The 16,471-nt window shown below is 44.0% G+C and overlaps 1 protein-coding gene across 1 annotated transcript in view; it reads left to right on the plus strand.

Annotated features, from left to right (window-relative positions):
- The window catches only part of ITPRID1 (ITPR interacting domain containing 1), a 61,440-nt gene extending 45,352 nt beyond the window's left edge, over positions 1 to 16,088 (plus strand). Inside the window, exons 10-15 of the mRNA XM_053409934.1 lie at positions 5,827 to 5,909; positions 6,994 to 8,382; positions 12,136 to 12,263; positions 12,895 to 13,006; positions 13,965 to 14,318; positions 15,272 to 16,088. Coding sequence (XP_053265909.1) covers positions 5,827 to 5,909; positions 6,994 to 8,382; positions 12,136 to 12,263; positions 12,895 to 13,006; positions 13,965 to 14,318; positions 15,272 to 15,328 — 2,123 coding nt within the window. The 3' untranslated portion in view covers positions 15,329 to 16,088. The remainder of the gene's footprint in view (positions 1 to 5,826; positions 5,910 to 6,993; positions 8,383 to 12,135; positions 12,264 to 12,894; positions 13,007 to 13,964; positions 14,319 to 15,271) is intronic.
- Positions 16,089 to 16,471: the final 383 nt, after the last annotated feature.

Genomic DNA, 16,471 nt, shown 5'->3' on the forward strand with positions numbered 1-16,471 from the left:
GCTGTTGTTGCTGTTTATTACCCACCCTTTACTCTAAGGTCCCAGGAAGGGTTGCAGCGTTAAGACACAGCATTACTAATATAACGATACAATTTTATATAATTTTACAATAATAATTATGTTATTTTATATTATATAATTATATAACCGTTAACCTTTTATTGTCAAAAGAGGACACTTGCGGTAGTTTCTACGGCTCTGAACACCGACAAACACCAGTCCAGCATCCAGGCAGCTATTCTCTGGTCTGTACTCTAGGCAGCAGTTGCAGCAACCACTGAATGAATGAATCTTTATTTTAGTCAAGTAACCTTTATTGGCATCACATAAGAACATTCAGAATACATTCAGAATAGATAGGCCAGTGCGATCTTGTCGCCACCCCAACGGCACTGTCACCCACCAAAGGGCAGAAGAGGCGAGCAATCTGCCTCATCTCTGTGGGTTTCCAGCAAGGGCAGGATCCTGTAGCCTACTTCGGCGACCAAAAATCAAATAGAGGAACTTAGCTACTGTCTTGGTGAGCCCCTGGTCTCTCCCCTGTATTAAGAAGTGCATAACCTCCTTCTCTGTTTTCCATGTTGGAATACATAGATGGTCTAGAAATTGTTGGCGGAGATCATCATACATTTTACATTTAAGGGCCGTGTGAGCTAGAGTTTCCACCAGGCACTGCATGGACAGATCTTATCTCCTTCTGCCAAACCCGCAAACCTACCCCAAAGGAGGTTAGAAGGATTAGAATTGAACCTAGCCAGCGAAAAGGCCCTTCTTTCTTGCGGATTAAACAAATCTTTATTTGCGTCAGCCATCGGTCATAGCAATAAAATGACAATACAATATACAAAGGATAGAAATAAAAAGTCAATTATATAAAATACAGGGTTTTGACTCAATAGTCAAATAGTGGATCTTATTCTGATTGTCCCAATTAAAAACCTTGCAACCTTTGCTGTCACCTGCTGATCTTGATCTGCCAAGATAAAGGACATTGTGGCAGCGGTTGGGCGACTTTCCGTTTGGTCACTTTCCTCTCCCAGCTTTCAGTTTTTCTTTCCATCTGACTACTGGAGTGTTTGTGGGAGAGATTCCCCCATGAATTCATAATATAGGGTATGTATCTTCCTCTCTGCAAATTTTGGGCTTTCCTTCAGCATTCTGATACCTCTCTCTTGTTTTTCAGTTGGCTCTGTTCAGACTCCATTTCTATCAGCCCTCACACACCTGAGTTTGCCATTAGATGGAGTGATATTTTGGCATACCTATGCATACCTTTTGCATACCTATATTTTTGCATACCTATGCTAGCCACCATTTGTCGATACTTGGCTGCAGATATACAACGGCAATTATATTTGACATCTGTCTTGTGATGCAATTGTATTAACAACTCACTCCTTGGGCCAGTTTAATTTCTAATTTCTTTTCCAGAATTCCAATGCTGAATTTTTAGATTGGATCTCGATTTTGACATTGGGAAGTTCCACATATTTCAGAGCTTTGCAAAATGTCATTTTGGCATTATTACAAAGAATAGTAGTAAAGAAACAAAACTTGAGCAGTTGGATATAAAATCCCCTGGGCTTCATTAATTTCATGTTAGTTGGTCTAAGCCACTTAAATGCCTAGGTTGAGGGGAAAGTCTGTTTTGTTCACATTTTAATGCAAAGCTACTTAATCCACACTTCCAAACCAGAATTTCAAAATTCACACATCTCTGAATTTTGCGATGCAATTCTCCGAGCAAACAATTTGTGCAAACATGCATATGTTAGGGAAATAGTCACATTAAAATTCATATATTAGAAAACCGTATTCAAAAATGCATTATATTAGGGGAAATTGCTCACAAAGATTATTAGCCAAACCTGCATACAAAACTGTGTTTGCAAGCAGAAATTTGCACTAGAACGCTGACAAATTTCCAAAAGAAAATTTGCAAATTATTGTGAACTGAATTCAAGATTGGAAAAGGGAGAAAATGAGAGAAGCAAAATTGACCAATCTTTCTATGCTAAAGTGTTTAATTTAACACCGCACTATCTACTGTGGTGCGTCAGTTCCTCCACCAGTCCATGATAACACACACTGAGTACATTGTCTTCCACCTTAATATGTTTTGCAATTTAGTGGCATATAAATACTTTTATAAATAAAGAAATAAAATGTGTGGTTTTCTCAGATGTGAACCCAGCCAGGTTCAGTTGGTTTTGCTCTTAAATTTGCATGCATCTGATTGCAACCTTAGGAACAGAGGCGTTGTAAAAGAGTTTATCTGAGTGTTCACGTATTTCAAGTTTTACACTGGAGGTTTGTCTGCTGCTGCCACCTACTGGTCATTTTAAGGTTTGAAGTTAAGGTTTTTAAATTGCTCTGTTACGTTGATTTCCTTGGTCTGTTGCATTTAGTAGACTAGCATGGCTTAAATTAGTTTTGTAGCTTTTATATGTCAGAGAAATTCTGCTGACCTTTTTGGGAGTATGATTTTGCTGAGGAAAATCAAACTCTGTAAGGCTTTAAATCTCAAGCATCTCGTCAGAAGCAAGGTGTTTATTAAATTCAAAAAATAGGTTTATATCTGAATATAACCAGGTAGGGCAATTTTCTACCAGGATTACTAATTTCCCAAAGAGACTGCAATGTGTGGCACAACTGCATGTGCACCTACTCAGAAGTAAGTCCCTCAGAATTCAGTGAGGCTACTCTCATGTAAATCTGCATAGCCCAAAAGTTACTTGATTAAAAAATGTCTGTTGTTTGAAACACCTTGGGCCCTATTTTTCCAGTAAATTTTATTTCTACACCATCTCTGTGATCGGTTGCCTTTGTTTTTAAAGTGAAGATGTGTGTCCTTCTTTGGTATTTGCCTTAGCTTTGCTTTAGCAGCAGCAGCAGCAGCAGTTAAAATTAGCAGGTAATTTATTAGTGCTACTATCGTGATCTTTGCTTTTACAGCCTTCCTTATGCCCTGTAACAAAAAAAAGTTACGTAATTGTATTTACCTTTGCTGCTGTGGCCTTTGGACATCTGGAATTAATAATAAATTAATAAAAGCAGAATGACTTCTTAGCAAGATCAATGTGCGACTTTTTAAAAATGTAAAGCTTCAAATGGAACGTCACACTTGAAGAAGAGTCAGCGGTGGTAAATAGCTAGAGTTTAGCATGTGTGGGTCCCATGCACATCCACCTCCTCATTTATGGGATGGTCTAGGGTTGCCAGGCTTCAGTCTAGTGATGGCACCTATTGTTTAAAAGCTGCAGGGCACTGTGTGTTTGTGAAGCCTATTCTGGTCTGGCAGAAGTGTCCATTATGAATACAGTGGCAGTCAGGGTACCACTCTTCTTTAACATTTGAAACATTGCATGTATTGTGTTCTTAATGTTGTGCGCCACCCTGGGATCTTTGGATCAAGAGTGGTGTACAAATCGAAGAAATATAAATAAATAAATAAATTCCGCATTTTTCGCTCCATAAGACACACTTTTTTCCTCCTAAAAGGTAAGGGGGAATGTTTGTGCGTCTTAGGGAGCAAATGTGGTCGATCGCTGCCTCCCTTTCCGGCCCTTTGCCCAGGCCTCCATTACTGAATGTTCTGCAGACTGAGGCCGTTTGTTTCCCCAGCAACATGTGACTGGCTGATTAGATTATCTGTCTAGAAACTGTAGAAACGGCTCCCTTTCCTTTCCTAAAGAAGCTGCAGAACTGTGAGTTGAACCTCATAAAAACAGGATTTTTCCCCTTTGCAAAAGAAGCTGCACAACTGTGAGCTGATCTCCCCCAAAACACGGCTTTCCCCCTTTCCTCCTCTAAAAACTAGGTGCATCTTATGGTCAGGTGCGTCTTACGGAGTGAAAAATATGGTAAATAAATAAAGGCTCAGCACCTTTGAGGCCAATCTGACTAGCAGTGGAGTAGCGTGGGTTTGTCAGCACCCGGGGCAAGGCAAGTAATTTGCGCCCCCTAACCCGTGGATTTTAGTAGGGGCAGAGAGCTGCGAGTGCGAGCACCCCCCCCAGATGTTGCGCCCGGTGCGGCCGGCCCCCCCTGCACCCCCCACGCTACGCCACTGCTGACTAGGCAATGACACAGGATCAACAACTGGAAGATGTCAAGTCCCGCAGGGCCCTAGTCTCTTGTGACAGAGCATTCCACCAAGTCGGGGCCAGTACTGAAAAGGCCCTGGCCCTAGTTGAAACCAATCTAACATCCTTGAGGCTCGGGACCTCCAAAATGTTGTGATTTGTGGACCCTTAAGGTCCTCCGCGGGGCATACCAGGAGAGGCGGCCCCGTAGGTATGTGGGTCCTAGGCCGCATAGGGCTTTAGTGGTCAAAACCAGCACCATTGTAGCAGCACCGTGGGATGAATCTGCAGAAATGTGGCTCCTCTGGCACCTCTGGAAGAATACATGCCCACACGACCTGCCTTCCTCCTACATGCATAGCCATTGGAAGAGTCTGGTTGCATACAAACTGCATATTCATAAGCACTGTGCATGCCTGTGGTGTTTGCCCGTTCTTTTAGAAAATGTTTGAACAGGGGGGAGAGATAGGGTTAAAAATATAGACCAATAGGAAAGCTGGAGGCTTAGCCCGAGGTTTGAGTTAGTTGTTGGTGGGTGTTGCTGTTGTTTAGTCATTTAGTCGTGTCCGACTCTTCGTGACCCCATGGACCAGAGCACGCCAGGCACTCCTGTCTTCCACTGCCTCCCGCAGTTTGGTCAAACTCATGCTGGTAGCTTCAAGAACACTGTCCAACCATCTCATCCTGTTGTCCCCTTCTCCTTGTGCCCTCCATCTTTCCCAACATCAGGGGCTTTTCCAGGGAGTCTTCTCTTCTCATGAGGTGGCCAAAGTATTGGAGCCTCAGCTTCAGGATCTGTCCTTCCAGTGAGCACTCAGGGCTGATTTCCTTCAAAATAGATAGGTTTGATCTTCTTGCAGTCCATGGGACTCTCAAGAGTCTCCTCCAGCACCATAATTCAAAAGCATCAATTCTTCAGCGATCAGCCTTCTTTATGGTCCAGCTCTCACTTCCATACGTCACTACTGGGAAAACCATGGCTTTAACTATACGGACCTTTGGTTGGTTTCAGTGGGTTGGCTGGTTGGGAAAGGCAGTTGGCAGGCAGTTGGAAATAGAGAGACAGTTAGGGCAGTGGGTTCTTGAGTGAGGGGAGGTAGAGAGAGGAAAATAAGACTAAGAAAGTAAAGAGCAACAACGTTTGGAATGCCGGAAAGGTTTGTTTGTGTCTGAAATAAAATACACTCTTCTTTATTAATTGAGAACCTGACTGAGGCTGAAGTGATTTTACCGGGGAGGACCTGGTTGGTGGCAGCGGATTAGTGGTGTATGGGTCAATAGTCCGTGAGACAACTGGGGGCTCTATACGAACGCCACAATGCCCCACCCCCTTTTGGCAGTATTCCTGATTGCTTGGACAGAGCCTAGGCACAAACAGTTTGTACTTAGGTATAGGCTTTTTCTCAAACTATGCATTGAGGGAGAGGCGAGAGCAGGCACTGTCCTCCTTCCCCTATTATCTCTCTCTTTCTTCAGGCTGGCCCTCCTCTGTTCCTATCTGGTGCTAGGGACAAACAAAGGAACACCCTCTTGTGATTGCCCATGGACATACCCAAGAGAATATGCTCCAACTTTAGAACTAAAATAAATAACACAGAACTGGAAAACATCTCTCACTCTTTCGCTTGGCTGTCATGAGCAGCAGATGCAGAAACCACCTGAAATAAAGGCTGAAATAAAATTCTCCAGTTGTCGTTTCAGTTACGTACTTTCCTTCTCACCTTTATTTTTCTAATTATAGATGTGATAGTGACAAGAACAAACAGTTGCCAGTCTGACAGCAGTGGATTTCTGGAAGATCCTTCAGAGCCCTTACCTCTCCAGGTGAGTGGGGACCGAGAAGCCTAAACTTAAAAAAAAAGATCACATTATAATTTGGAACAAGGGCATTCTGCTGATCGTGAGGTGGGCTTCCTTGTTGACATGCTAAATCCGGTTTTGGATGTCCATGCGAAATATATCACTTCTCGATTGCAGGAATTTTCAGCGGCTATTATCTGACTGATAAAAGTGTCTGCCTGGACGTTTCCCCTTGTAGGCAAACTAAGGCCTGGGGGCCGGATGTGGCCCAATCACCTTCTAAATCCGGCCCACGGATGGTCTGGGAATCAGTGTGTTTTTACAGGAGTAGAATGTGTCCTTTTATTTAAAATGCATCTCTGGGTTATTTGTGGGGCATAGGAATTTGTTCATTATTATTTTTTTCAAAATATAGTCTGGCCTACCACAAGGTCTGAGGGACAGTGGACCGGCCCCCTGCTGAAAAAGTTTGCTGACCTTTGTTCTAAGCCTAAATTTCAGGTGTGTTGGTGGTGCCCATGCTAATCTTCCGAGTGAGGTTTTTCTCTGCAGCTGAAGGCATGTGCCAACTGCAACACACACAGCACAATTCTAAGCATATTTACTCAGAAGTCAGCAAATAAGCTCAATGGGACTCACTGCATTCCTGCATTGCAGGAATGCAGGATGCCTCCAGCTGCATGATTCTATGGTTCTACATGGACTCAGAAATAAGTCTAACTGATTTCAGTGGAGCTTGCTTCCGGGCTGGAGTCCTAAACACCCTAGGAGGTACGCCCCATTAAACACAGTGGAGCTTACTTCTGAATAAGCAGGTATGGGGTTATGTGATTAGAAGAATAGGCCAAAGCCTTCCAGTTCCACTGGCCTTCTACTGTTTGCAAGAGGCTGGGAGTAGGGATGCGTGAATCTGTCAATTTGTTTCCCATTTCCCCAATTTTAAGTTCAATTTACCAACATTCTCACATCTGGTTGTGAATTAAAAAATAATAGTCAACAGAATTTTAGTACATATGCCTCTTGACAGACACACATAGTTGTGTGCAATTTTGCCTACTATATACAGTTTCCCCTATATAATGTTAAAGTGATATTATTTTTCTTCCAGGGCTTGTCTCTGCCTGGTAATTTGAGACTTAGCTGCGGTTCCAAGGATTGTCAAGCATTCCTGCGACAGAGGAAAGATTCTGCTCTGACTAGCCAGGATCTTCTGCCCAGTGCTAGCGTATCGAGAGCAGATGGTAGCAATGCTATCTTCTTGCCCAGCCTCAGCAGAGAACACACTTTTCAGGGAGAGGATATATTTTATTCCATAAATGAAGAAGATGATATGTGTGAGACTTGCAGTGGTCTGTTTGAAAGCGCAGCTGAAGAAACCCTACAGGATATGGATGAGGAGGAGTTGCAAGGACAACAGAAGAGAGAAGATAGTGGTGTACAAGGCTGCAGTTCACGACCTTGTCATACTGACAATAGCCCTTTAGATAGGAAAGACCTCTCCTCCTCTAGTGAAAGGCACCAAAGTGTAAGTTCTGCTCTCACAGAGGGAAGCAGTGGCCACCAAATCAGTAAAGATACAAGAGGAAGTGAAGAATGTTTGACTGAAGGGGAGGAAACGAGAGACGGGTGTGAAGAAGGTGTTCCCGAAAGTATTGCAGAATGTGTGGAAGGAAAGTACTCTGTGAAGGGTTGTAGAAAGTTGGACTTCCTTGTTGTGGAGGACGTTGCAAGTGGATGTCAGGAGACTGGTATAAATGGGGCGGTTAGATCTTTGGATATATCTGGAGCACCCAAAATTGAGTGTGACACGGTGGCTTCACAACCAGAGATCAATGCCATCTTGAGAAGCCCTCTTCATGATTCTAGCCTTTCCCTTCACTGCTTCGAAGAGGGGGACATTAGAGCCTCGGACACATTGTCAACAGGTGCGGAACTGGGAGAAGAAGGAACTGGTGCTAAAACAAATACTAGCCTTTCAAAATCTGTCACTGTTCAGATGCCTTCAAGACTTATGTCAACGATGCGGAGCTTCTCACTGGGTGAAGCTGCTGTAAAAGGTCAATATCTGGATTTCGCATCCAAGGATGAGCCTCAAATTGCATCAGTACCAGGTATGCCCAAAGAGGACGAGAAACGAGTGAGAGAAGCTTCTATTCAGACTGAAAGGAGCCACAGAAAGAAAGCAGCTCTCCCTCTGTCTCAGAGTCTCCCTTCGTTTCATGGGCATGGACCTCTTGTGAAGTCTGCATCTCTGGATACAGGGCTTTATGGGAAATACAGATCTTACTGCCGGGAGCCTTTCAATGCCTGGTGTTCCCAGCATAGAGGTTCCTGCTACCCTTTGTGCTCCCATCACTGCTGTTTGCTGTGGCCTTTTCCTTTAGCTCCTTCATGCAGACATCCAGTGGCCTGCTTCTCATCTCATGCCACCATCGAACTGCAGCTTCTGAAAACTCTCAAGCTATTGCAGGACACAGCAATGAGAAATATTTCCTCGGTGAGTATATAACTCAGTGGGCTACCCAGCAAGTGTTCTGCTTGGTTCAGCCCATGAAACCTGTGTTTAAGTAAAATCTGCTATATATTTTGGAAAGTTGTTCATCTGCTTTGGACACCTGGATCATAACCAGATTTGGCAAATTTGAGACCAAGCAGTGGGTTTTCATCTATGTTTGTGTATAATTGGGTGCCATTTTGAATCAAGATGGCAGACTGAACCTTTCAAAACTGCCTTGATTTTAACCACTGGTTTCAAAACAGCACTGAAATTTTGCTTCCATAAAATTCCTGAGCTATGTCGGGTATGAGGTTGCTATTAATCAATACAGGGGTTTTAAGAGCAGATTAGGAAACTGTCTTACACAAGGACAGACAATATGCCTAGCTAGTCCAAGAATGTAAACTCTGGCCATCTCCAGGGGGAAAACACTGATTTTTCACATCACTTCCTATCTGACATTTTAACTTGAGATTCTTACCTGGCTTCACTTGCCCCTCCTTGCCCTTCTGATACTTCTAATGAGGGAATTGAGTGTGTCTGAGTGGCAAGTCTAATCACAATGTCTGTGGCCCTAATCAGACATGGATTTTATATACACGAAATGTGGGGAGACAGAACTAGGATCTGAAACCTCTGAACACCTCAGTTCTTTACAGAGATTTGGCTGAACACTCAGAGGCTGGCAGTGGGGGCAACATGTGTGATCCTGTTCCCCTTTCCGTACACACAATAAACACAGAATAGCCATCTGAACAGGGCCAGGGCCTCCAGGAAAAGGCATACATAAAAGGCATGCATTCCTACATATAGGAGACCTGTTTACATGGCATTTTGCCAGTCCTGCCTGTTCCATATTTCACAACATGCTTCAAGGAGGGTCTAAATCAGGGGTCAGCAAACTTTTTCAGCAGGAGGCTGGTCCACTGTCCCTCATACCTTGTGGGGGGTCCGACTATATTTGGGGGGGGGGATGAATGAATTCCTATGCCCCACAAATAAACCAGAGATGTGTTTTAAATAAAAGGGCACATTCTACTCATGTAAAAACACACTGATTCCCAGACCATCCGTGGGCCAGAATTAGAAGGTGATTGGGCCGGATCCAGCCCCTGGGCCTTAGTTTGCCTACCCATGGTCTGAATATATGGCCTACATTGATTTCTTTGTATTTGAAACAAAAGGTTGTAGCAGTTTCCCAGGGAGAGAGTCAGATGGGGCTGGATTTAACACGAGAGATGGGATTTGGTCGTGAGATATGGCTAAGGTTCAGGTTAAGAGAGAGGGTTTGATTGGAGTTGGGAGTTAGGGAGTGAGATAAGGAGAACTGGTTCTGAGTGAAGTTAAACAGCCACACTGGGACTGAGCCTTGCAGCTTGGATAGGGAGACCGGGTTGAGGGTCTGGGGGAGGTATACAGGCAGGAGGGTCCTGGGACTGCTGAGTCTGAGCCAGGAGAGGTCGATCCTGTGGGAATTCAGGCTACCTGGGTCTCAGTCTAGCCAGGAGGGGAGAGTTCTTCTAGGTACTGAAGACGCCCAACCCAGTCACAAGGTCTGGGTCTGTTATACCATTTGGAATACCTCAGTTGTGGGATGATTAAGAGAGTGGGTAACTGAAGAGAAGTGCCCCTCGCTCATGAACCAAAGTATTAAGCTGCGGAGGAAGTGGTATGGTGTTGAAAATATTTAACTGTAATATCTAAGTGACAGAAACTGAGTTGAGCATTTTACCATCTATTCTGGACACCTGAACATCTACCACCTGAAGTGTAACACCTGATTTTTTAGTACAGTAACTGAAGTTTAAGAGGAACTGTGCCTATACAGTGGTACCTCGGGTTACATACGCTTCAGGTTACATATGCTTCAGGTTACAGACTCCGCTAACCCAGAAATAGTGCTTCAGGTTAAGAACTTTGCTTCAGGATGAGAACAGAAATTGTGCGGTGGTGGCGCGGCAGCAGCAGGAGGCCCCATTAGCTAAAGTGGTGCTTCAGGTTAAGAAGAGTTTCAGGTTAAGAACGGACCTCCGGAATGAATTAAGTACTTAACCCGAGGTACCACTGTAGTAGTGTGTTTAAGCATGAAACATCTTAGAGTTAGTTAAAGGAAACAAGTTAACTTCTACCTGAAAGAACTCACTTCCTGACCCACTTTGTTTCATAAACCATTTTTGTTTAATAAAACTTTTTATTGTTGGTTTGATTATTTTCTGCCTCTCTAATCATTCAGTTTTCCCTCATACAAATCCCCCACTAGATAAGCTGTGGTAAATTGTAGAAGCTCATGTAATTGGTGTACTGTGAGGTTGGTGCACTATAATTAATTGGGGGCAATTAGCAGGAGTGGATCTGCCGCATTATTAATGGATGGTATTAATTGGGTGGATTCACTACAAAGGCTTTAACCCCTAGTGCTTTGAATATGAACAATAACTATCAGTAAGGAGGAAATGGGGTTCACAACGTTGAGATGCCTTTTGTGACATCTCCCCCACCCCACGGCCATGTCACAATTTTTCTACAATATTCCGACACTTGCAAATGCCCACTAGATGGCAATGTTTCATTAACTCGCTCACAACTGGCTAAGCCCTTTCGAACTGCATGGACAGTATCCTTTTTCTTCTTGTGAGGACTGATAGAAAAGGTTTCCCCCTCAGGAAACCTAAATGATAATGGAGTGGCCTGACAAGGCACCACTGCACCACTGTACTTGGAGCAAAAGAGGAAAAATAGATCAGATTAAATAGCTCTGTTGGTAGAGCATGAGACTCTTAATTTCAGGGCCGTGGGTTTGAGCCCCAAATTGGGTAAAAAAAATCTGCATTGCAGAGGATTGGACTAGCCAACCCTTGTGGTCCCTTCCAACTTAATGCTTCTATGATTCTCCTCCTGTTTCACACTTCATTCTATTAAATCATTATCTTATATAGCTTAAAAACAAAACCAGAAAGAGATCACTCTGTCCATATGTTCCTAGCTTTGAGATGTGAGCATGCAGTCTCAGGATCTTATGTTCCCTTGACCAGGGCTGGATTTAGGTTTGATGAGGCCCTAAGCTACTGAAGGTAATGGAGCCCTTTATATGTGATATTTTAGGGAGCAGGCTAGCAGGCGGGGCCCATTATAGGAGCCTACACAACACAAAACACTGTTGCTATACGTAGATGTTATTTTGTTTTTTTATCTTATATTTTGGAAATGTACATCCAGGGGTTTTTTCCCTTTACATTTTTTGGGGCCCCAAGAGAGTGGGGCCCTAAGCTGTAGCTTGTTTAGCATATACTGTACCTAAATCCGGCACTGCCCTTGACACATGTACCAGAAAAGTAGAATGGGGAAATGTGGCCTTTGGTAAAACTGGTGAATGTCTATGAAGAGACACATATATCTGTTTAGGTTTATATAAGGTTACATGTGTATGTGTAGAAATCTGAACCTATAACAGCTGTGTCTATATGTACTGAAGTTCTCACCCTGGACCAGCAGGGGGATACTGTAGATACTTTTCACTCAGGTCCACATATGCAAATAAGGGATTGAAAGTGACGTTCAGTGATTGGATAGTTACAGAAAGTGGTTACTGTTGCGTTGTAGTGGAGCTCTATATAAGCAGGCTGGCTGAACCCTTCAGTTCAGTTCTGTTCTGGCCTGTGAATAAACAAGAGCTGTTTGAAGAATCGCTGTGTCATCTGATATGTTCACCCACAACTTAACAGAATTGTTGCCTCTTCTTGATCTTATGTTTAGTGTACAGTCCATGAAATCGAAGTCATGAGGAATTCGTGCCAGAAGTTTCGAGAACGGCTGGATGAGATTGAGCAGCACATGACGGAGCAAGAGGCTCTCTTTTCCAGTGCGATGTCCACAGAGGGGCGGTAATGTGCCTTCATTTCACACCCCAGCTTTGCATTTGCGGCACCGTCATGTGCACCACAAAAGCACACAAACACACACAATGCATCTTATTATACACAGAAGGGCTTCTCTTAAAAATGGTGCAGTACATGCTATTTAAACTTCAGAGTGTTCTCCAAACAAAACAATCATGACAATGGCATAAATTGCATGCCGGGTGGTTTTTCCTCCCACCTGGCAGACATGTCATCACATTTCCTACAGCTGTGCAACATCTGCAGTGTCTTTAGGGCGGCGTGAGGGAAATCTAACAAGTACCCTTGGTGCCATGGCAAATAGGCTGTGGTTATATAATAAGCATGAATTAATGCACCAGCTTGACTAGCAGAGAGAGACAGAAGAACTGAATCCCATGGTTACGAATTTAATTTACTCAGATTATCGTGTTCCAGCTTTAATTCAGTCCTATGAGCAAGAGTATTGACCCACTGTGTTGCCAAGTATAGGAAATGAATTGTGTCCAGGTGTGAATCTAATTAAACTTGGACACGATTGTCTTTGTAATATGTTTTGATGATGTTAAGGGAAGCGGAGGCCTCACTGAGGGTTGCCTTTCTGTCTTTTGTCTTGTCCCCCTGCCGTCTACCACAGAGAGGAAAGAAGACAGCTGCAGGTCTTGCGGCAAGCTGTTCGCCGAGAGGTCGCTGAACTGGAAGGGCAGCTGCAGGATCGGGCTCGCCAGGTTAGGGAGGGAATTCTAATGGTACGTAACCGGAGCTCTTTAGCATCTGCACTGGCCTCCTGGAGTCTTTTGGACACAAATGAAAGGCCTCTTTTCCTAAAGGACTTAAAGCCACGTTTTGGTCAGACAAGGGTCTAGCAACCAGCTAGGCCTCATGAACCCTGTTGTGTGAGGGAAAATGGGATTTGCCTGGTGTAGGAGCACCACATATAAACATGGTAGAAATCAGGGCTTTTTTTCAGCCGGAACTCACCAGAACTCAGTTCCGGCACCTCCCAGGTGGGCGCCATTGCCATTGTAAGAGAAGGTAAAGGTAAAAAGATAAAGGACCAGTCAAAGGCGACTGGGGTTGCAGCGCTCATTTCGCTTTCAGGCCGAGGGAGCCAGCGTTTGTCCACAGGCAGCTTTCCGGGTCATGTGGCCAGCAGGGCCAAACTGCTTCTGGCGCAACAGAACACCGTGACGCGAACCAGAGCGCACAGAAATGCCATTTACCTTCCTGCCACAGTGGTGCCTATTTATCTACTTGCACTGGTGTGCTTTCGAACTGCTAGGTTGGCAGGAGTTGGGACAGAGCAACAGGAGCTCACCCCGTCACAGGGATTCCAACCGCCGACTTTCTGATCGGCAAGCTGATCAGAGGGTGGGGAGATCTAAAAAAAGAAAGTAAGTTTTTTGGCTAGAAGAAAATAGGGTATTTTTTGATAGTTTTAAGAAAATCAGCAAAAACAACCCCAACATGGATTGCCATACGTCCAGGTTCTCCTAGACATTTAAAGCGGACATTAAATATTCTGCCAGGATGCCATTTTGGGAATCAAAATCCTGGCGAAGGCCAGGATTTTCCAGACGTATGGCTGCCCTAGTTTAATGTTACATCTGAACATCATCATTATTGTTACTACTGAGTGCTCCCATCTCTTTCTCTCTTTTAAATCAATATATCTCTGTGTTGCACACATTTCTGTTTCCTTTGCAGCAGCTGAATCAGCTATTAGGCGAACAGTCCAACCTGTGCTCAGAACTTGGAATTCCCGATCGGACTGAAGAAAGAGAGCCTAAAAACGGGCACGCTCACAGTACTCTTCCAGATGCTGCTGACGATTTCTTCTCCAGAGCTGGGTATTCCAATAATCTCCACCACAGGCCTCCGAGTAGGAGTGCAACAGTCCCGTCAAGCCCCTCCAGCTCTTCAGTCAGACAAACGGAGCAGAAGGCATCAACTGCTCTTGCAACCGGCAAGGCCAATTCTGCGTCGGACCCCAAGGAACTTCACACCAGTAAAAAAGAAGTCAAAAGTCAAAAGATAGACTTCAAGGCCTTCATCCAGAATGTAAGAATCAAGTTGCATTCTGGTTCCTACTGTAGCCTTATTAAACTTATTAGACTTTACCTTCTCTGTATCGTTCCAGTTTTTAGTATATGTGCTGCCGAAGCGAGCACAAACTTATTAGACTTTACCGACTGGTTGGGTGAGCGTTGCTACCGGAGAGTGAAGAAAGAGTCAAATGACACCGAGGTTGATTCAGAGTTTATTCTGCTCTCCGGATAGCATAAGGCACTTGCGTGATCAGCTCACAGCAAGTCCAAAGAAATGAAAAATTTCGTGTAGTATATATATCCTACAGGCACCCTCTCCCCCCTTCCACAGGAATCCAGCCACGTCAGCTTATACACGCAGGTTGACATCACAGATGTTCCTGCTCTGGTACTTTTAACCATAAAAGGGTGTTCCTCTTCCTGTACTCTTGACCATATAAGGGTATTCCTGTTCCGGCACTCTTATCTTGGGGTGAGAAGGTCACCAACTCTCCTGGCGCTGTTCCCAGACTAGGTCTGTGCGTCAGAGTGTGGTCAGGACGTAAGATAAGACCCAGACGTGTCATCCAGTGTTCCACTGGAACAGTCAAGGCCATACATTGCCGTCACGGACTGATAAGGGAGAGGGCTTTGAGCACTTGTTTATACAGCTGGGTTTTCTGTTTATACATTGACTCAAGCCTGAGCTTGAAAAGCTCAAGTTAATGCATTTTAGAAATGCTCCCTTGGAAGAAGAAAGGGGATTTTGGGTCAGTTTCAAACTGACTGCACAGAAACCCATTGCTTCACTACCAGGGGTGGAACCTCTATTCTCCAGGGCCTTTGAGGGTGGGCAGAGGCAGCACTCAAGTTCCTTGTCGAGTGGGAACCATCTTGAATGGTGCTGCACAGCTTTGAGTGTATAGGCTACATTTTTGTGGTTGGTTCGCTCTTAACTCTTCTTATTTCTCTCGTTTTCTCCGTCAGCTGAAGAAATCTTTCCGAAATTCTTTCAGCAACGACGCAGCAGAAGGAAAAGACTGAGGCAGGGCAATCCCCCCCGACCCGCTACCCCACGATGTTTTTCTGCAAGAGGATCTTTTGAACCACCTCACAAGATTGGAGAGGATTTCCCATAAATGTTCAAAATGCTTTTTTTGCGAGAGAGCATATCGAATAGAGATGTATACTGGGGGAAGTCCTGGAGGGCGAGTGTCGAGAGGCGAGTGCCGAAGAAGTCGTCGTAAGAGATTTATTGAAGGCAATATCTAGATGGCTCTTTTGCTATTGAAGATTTTGTGGTCTTTAATAAGGCCTGCCTAGTCCAGCGTCCTGTTCCCACTTTGCCCAACCAAGTGCCTTAACCCTCTTTCTTATAGGACTAGTGCCAGGAACAAAGGGAACTTGGATAGTTAGCCATTTTGTGGTTTCCTCCAATAAGGAAGGCTGTCTCTGAACATTTGATTTCCAGCTACAAGGCACCACCTATTGGTAGGTATTTAAAATAGCAGAGACAAGAACTTTTCTCACAGCTATGACACCAGAAATCTTCTTCTTAATGAGGGCTGTATTTCTACAGTATATGCTTGGAATATTAATTTTTCTTTTACTCCAGCAATGTGTTTTGTGGGTTCTTCAGGAAAAAATGTCTAGATTTGGCCTTTTTTTTAGTTTAACATTTTGAAAGTTTCCTGGCCTAATAATCAAACCCAGTAAAAAAAGACAGAAAAAGAGATGCATGACTCTGCCTAAATCTCTGTGTGCTTTAATTTGGAACTAATACATATTCTGCTTTTTCAAAATATTTTTTTCCAGGCATCTTTATTGAAAGTTAAAAAGTACATAATTGTATGTGCACTAAACATGGTGAGATTGTATAAATCTTTCGCCTTTTACTTTCCCCAAATCTTGAGACTCCCTTTCTGCTTCCTATGGACTAATCCTCTCTTTTAGAAAAGTTTGAAATCAAATGTGTCGGCCTTTGTTTGCAGTTTCCCAACTACCGTATTTTTCGCTCTATAAGTTTTTGGAGGAGGAAAACAAGAAAAAAAATATTCTGAATCTCAGAAGCCAGAACAGCAAGAGGGATCGCTGTGCAGTGAAAGCAGCAATCCCTCTTGTTGTTCTGGCTTCTGGGATAGCTGCGCAGCCTGCATTCGCTCCATAAGACGCACACACATTTCCCCT

The sequence above is a fragment of the Podarcis raffonei genome, chromosome 12 (genome assembly GCF_027172205.1).
Source record: "Podarcis raffonei isolate rPodRaf1 chromosome 12, rPodRaf1.pri, whole genome shotgun sequence".
Classification (NCBI taxonomy): Eukaryota; Metazoa; Chordata; class Lepidosauria; order Squamata; family Lacertidae; genus Podarcis; species Podarcis raffonei.